The sequence below is a fragment of the Sinocyclocheilus anshuiensis genome, unplaced genomic scaffold (genome assembly GCF_001515605.1).
Source record: "Sinocyclocheilus anshuiensis isolate Anshui unplaced genomic scaffold, SAMN03320099.WGS_v1.1 scaffold621, whole genome shotgun sequence".
Taxonomy (NCBI): domain Eukaryota; kingdom Metazoa; phylum Chordata; class Actinopteri; order Cypriniformes; family Cyprinidae; genus Sinocyclocheilus; species Sinocyclocheilus anshuiensis.
In genome coordinates this window covers 110,584-115,914 of record NW_015537952.1, presented here as the reverse complement: position 1 = coordinate 115,914, position 5,331 = coordinate 110,584, and the positions used below count along the sequence as shown (strand labels likewise).

Here is a 5,331-nt window from a genome sequence, read left to right as displayed (position 1 = left end):
TGAGTTTTACCGTTTTCAAATCCATTCAGCCGATCTCCGGGTCTGGCGTAGCACTTTTAGCTGTAGCTTAGCAGAGATAATTGAATCGGATTAGACCGTTAGCATCTCGCTCAAAAATGACCAAAGATTTTCTATATTTTTCCTATTTAAAACTTGACTCTTGTACTAAGACCGACGGAAAATGAAAAATTGCGATTTTCTAGGCCTATATGGCTAGGAACTATACTCTCATTCCGGCGCAATAATCAAGAAACTTTGCTGCCATACAATGGGTGCAGCAGGCGCAATGATATTACTCAGCGCCTGAAAATAGTCCCCAGCTAGGCGCTGCGTAATAACTTTTCATTTTCCGTCGGTCTTAGTACACGATGTATTCAATGATCTATGCTAAGCTACAGCTAAAAGTGCTACTGCCAGACCCGGAGATCGGCTGATTGGATTCGAAAATGGTAAAACTCAACTGTTTAACTCTAGGGGATTTGGAAAATGGGCCTATTTTCAAAAATAGTAGAGTGTTCCTTTAAACGAAAATCAAATGAATACAAATAATATTTGGGTAGGTCCTTAATAGGCATGTTCAAAGTCCTTTTAAGGCAAGTCAGTTCTTTGGTGACATCTTGGTTATGCCAGAGGGAAGTTATTTTTACTCTTGTCGGCATACTAAAAAAACAGCAAAGAACAATGCTACTAAACAAATTTATTAGACAGAACTGGCACTGGTAACTTAATACTTTACTCAATTTAATAATAAAAAAACATTGTCATTATATGTGGTTTTGGATTTGTTCTGATCATTACCTGTGGCCTCAGGTGCATCTCTGAGAAAGTCCACAAAGTAGGAATCCACCCCAAGATCCACCACCATTCGTTCTTCTTCCCCAAGCTCTTCTTCAACCAGCTTGGCCAGTGTGTAGTCAAACCAGGCCACATCCTCTGGGGCAGTAAACCGGTCAGCAATAACACGTTTGCATTCATGCTTCCACAGCCGTAGTAATACCTGGACCAATATTTTATACAAAATCTTTCTGTTTAAACAATGTACGTTGGGTTTCATTGAAAGAATATGGGAATAAAAAAAAATATTGAAAGTTGTTTACATTAACAGTTGATTCCATTAACAGTTAACATGAACTTCTATTGTATTTTTCTTACTGGCAACAACAAACATAATGCAACCAGTGTAGTCTAATATGCAAATGAATTAATCTATTGAGCCAGAGATATTACATGTTATCAAATAAAGTAGAATCATTAATGGAATTAAGGGATCAGTTTAGGAATCAGAATTATTAAGTGGAATCTCAATCAAAACCATGCAAGAATGGACAAATGGATGGCAATTAAAGGAAATACATACATACATACGACTTGCTTAATATGGTGTAATCTGTAATCATGGGTTACTGAAATTTCATTCAGATTGTTCATTGAGAGTCTGAATAAGATCAGAAATACAGTTCCACTCACATCAGACGAGCTATTAACCTCTGCAGTCACGCTGAGCATTCCCTGCCAGATGCGGGAGAGGTCACGCAGGTTAAAAATGTAGTGGAAGTTGGCGGGAGTGGGCAGCATTTTAACCTTTGTCATTTGCCATAGTTTTCGAGTCAGTGGAACCAGCCTGACCACTGTATTGCGTACTTCTTCTGAAAATCCCCGACGGGAACAGTAATGACCAGTGCCTATCACACCTGTGGCAGCAAAAGATGTAAATGGCATACTAAAGTGAATGAGAAAGGATTGTAGTTAACAGACAGGAAATTCACAAAAGTGAAGGACAGAATGAGCAAATGTGGCCTTTCTGAATGATAGAATACTGAGCTGAATAAGAATGACAATTGTCACAAGTGACAATATTACACACACATCGAGATTGGAGGCTAACCTGCATGTGAGCCTGAAATATCATTTCAAAACTGTGATATAAATATTCACTTATATCTTCAATATAAAGATTCAGGCCTTCAAGCAGAGAGAGAACCACTAACAACAACCCATAGTCAGAATCAATACGCAATTACAAAAATGGTTCTGCTTAAGCAAAGCTGTTGACAACCTTGACCGAATTAAATGAGATGTGATAAATCATATTTCTCTAAGCCAAGCCAAGAAGCATGTTCCACATACTTATTTTGTTTTTTTTTTCTGCCTTTTATAGCATATTAAAATGCATGTCTAGATAGATCATTTGATGGATTATTTTAAAATGTCAATATATAAACAATGGTAAATTTGAAATACTTTGTGCATGTCCTACAGCTCCATAACTAAAGAACTGCAAAGATTTGAAGGAAACAATGACACAAAGAGCAAAATACTGTCATATTTAGAATAAGATTACAATTTGGACTAAATTTTGTAGTGTGCTGAATACTGATTAATAATGCTGTCTGTGATTGCATGTTATTGCTACAATTTTGAGACAAAGGGATGAAACAATTGTGTTTCAAAGTGCCCTTTTTAGTTGGGTTTTTTTTATCCTAAAGTAATGTTTTTTTGTTTTTTTTGCAAATGGCAGACCATAATACTAACCAAAAATCTTGTCTATGGAGGCATTGGAAGGAAGAGTACAGTTGAAAATAGAAAACTGTCTCTTCAGTCTCTGGGGAATGTCATTTCGTCCCCCTCCAGGATGGATCATAGCTGCCAAGAATTGGATATCCAGAATGTTGGTGAACTCTCCTGGTTTCTCCAGGTTAAAGAAGCCATTTTGCTCCATCAGCTGCCGAACTATCTCATTGGTGACCTGTGAAGAGAGTAAATGGGTTCTGTCAACGTTTTTTTTTTTTTTTGTTCAAACTTTGCAAATAGAGAGTCCACATTGAGAGAATAGATGTTTTAGCACCAGTGCACTAAAAAGGAATTATGCAAATCAAGTGTCTTGATTTATAATCAACAATGTATTATATCATAATTTGATAAATGACTGCTGACATGTCGAAGAGAAAATGTACACAACTGTCTCCTTTAAACAAAATAATGTCTACCACCTGCTTTCAGAGGGGGAGATTGGTGCAACATAAATTATACAAGGCAAACAATGCTGAATTTTGGGAATAATAAACTTAATTCCAATAGAAAGGAGACCTGTTTACCTGTAACAGCACAGATAGACCTTAAAAAATTTATTTTGGGTGGTTAGTGAATAGGATGCAGGTATTTGTCTTGAAACTGTTTAATGAATTCACCTGTGCTTCTTGGGAATGAAACTTTACCACATAAAAAAAGCACAAACATACAAATAGTGTGTGTTACATTATGCAGCTTAAAGGAACTATTTAGGCAGCTTTTTTCATATGCAGTTTCTTACCTGGTCACCCCACTCATTGATCACAGGCATATTGATGTCGTCAATAAAGATGGACATTTTTTTTCCTGCCGGAGGGCCATACGTGGTTCCCATTCGTTTATCTACATAACTCTCCACAGAACGCTAAAAAGTCCCAGTCACAGAAACAGTCATAAACATGCAGATTACACACAAATACATCTAACAGCTGCTCACAAATTAGGAAGCACAGATTAGATTTGGATCAATAACACAGTCAATAATGAATAATGAAGCAGGGAATGTGATGGAACCATTAGCCAGGCTAAATAACCCTTAACATCTGAGTCTAGGGATTGCTACCCACACTGATGCTTTCAGTTCATTTTGGGTTTCTTGGTGTCACATTTGCCCAAAAGATAACACTTTTTACGAAACCTGTAAATACACTATAATGCTGTTAACGTATATATTTCACACTACTGTTCAAAATTGTGGTCGTTATTTTTATTTATTTATTTATTTTTTATTTATAAAAAATTTTTTCAAATTAAATGTGTGCTTTTATGCTCACCAAGGCTGCATTTATTTGATCTGGGGCAGCCGTAGACTAATGGTTAGAGAAGTCGGACTTGTAACCCAAATGTCACCGGTTCGAGTGTCGGTACCGGCAGGGATTGCAGCTGGGGGAGTGAATGAAACGTGCTCTCTTCCACCCTCAATACCACGACTGAGGTGCCCTTGAGGAAGGCACCAAACACACAACTGCTCCCCGGGCGCTGCAGCAAAAATGGCTGCCCACTGCTCCGGGTGTGTGTTCACAGTGTGTGTGTGTGTTGTTTTAACTTTTATACTTAGTATGATCAACATATTGCATATTTACATTTACATTTAGTCATTTAGCAGACGCTTTTATCCAAAGCGACTTACAAATGAGGACAATGGAAGCAATCAAAATCAACAAGAGAGCAATGATATGTAAGTGCTATAACAAGTCTCAGTTCGCTTAACGCAGTACACGTAGCAAGGGTTTTTTTTCTTGGTTTTTTTTTTTATTATATAATAAATAAAAATAGAATAGAAAAATAATAGAGCAAGCTTTTTTTAAGAAAACAAGCAGCTAGTAAATGAATAGAATGCAAGTCTAAAAGGGGCAATTTTTTTTTTTTTTAAAGAATAGTATTAGAATAGAGAGTCCTACAGCTAGAGGGTCAAATAAAGATGGAAGAAATGTGTTTTTAGCCGATTCTTGAAGATGGCTAAGGACTCAGCTGCCTGAGTTGGGCAGGTCATTCCACCAGGAGGGAACATTTAATTTAAAAGTCTGTGAAAGTGATTTTGTGCCTCTTTGGAATGGCACGATAAAGCGACGTTCACTTGCAGAACGCAAGCTTCTAGAACATAAGTCTGAAGTAATGAATTTAGGTAAAGGGGGGCAGAGCCAGTGGTGATTTTGTAGGCAAACATTAATACCTTGAATTTTATGCGAGCAGCTATTGGTAGCCAGTGCAAATCGATAAACAGAGGTGTGACGTGCATTCTTTTCCGCTCATTAAAAATTAATCTTGTTGCCGAGTTCTGGATTAATTGTAAAGGTTTCTTGCAGAACGCAAGCTTCTAGAGGGCACATAAGTCTGAAGTAATAAATTTAGGTAAAGGGGTGCAGAGCCAGTGGTGGTTTTGTAGGCAAACATTAATGCCTTGAATTTTATGCGAGCAGGTAATGTTAGCCAGTGCAAATTGATAAACAGAGGTGTGACGTGCATTCTTTTTGGCTCGTTAAAATTAATCTTGCTGCCGCGTTCTGGATTAATTGTAAAGTTTTGATTGAACTGTCTGGAAGAGCTGCCAAGAGAGCATTGCAATAGTCCAACCTGGACAGAACAAGAGCTTGAACAAGGAGTTGTGAAGCTTGTTCTGAAGGAAAGAGCCTGATTTTCTTGATGTTGAATAAAGCAAATCTGCAGGACTGGGCAGTTATAGCAATGTGGTCTGAGAAAGTCAGCTGATCATCAATCATAACTCCAAGATTTCTGGCTGTTTTTGAAGGAGTTATGGTTGAT

At 37.5% G+C, this 5,331-nt stretch overlaps 1 protein-coding gene across 1 annotated transcript in view; it reads right to left on the bottom strand.

The window, feature by feature from the left end:
• LOC107664631 (dynein heavy chain 5, axonemal-like) overlaps positions 1-5,331 on the bottom strand; it is a 113,923-nt gene that overhangs the window by 60,322 nt on the left and 48,270 nt on the right. Inside the window, 4 exon segments of the mRNA XM_016455250.1 lie at positions 799-997; positions 1,468-1,691; positions 2,533-2,746; positions 3,311-3,433. Of these exon segments, the coding sequence (XP_016310736.1) occupies positions 799-997; positions 1,468-1,691; positions 2,533-2,746; positions 3,311-3,433 (760 nt within the window).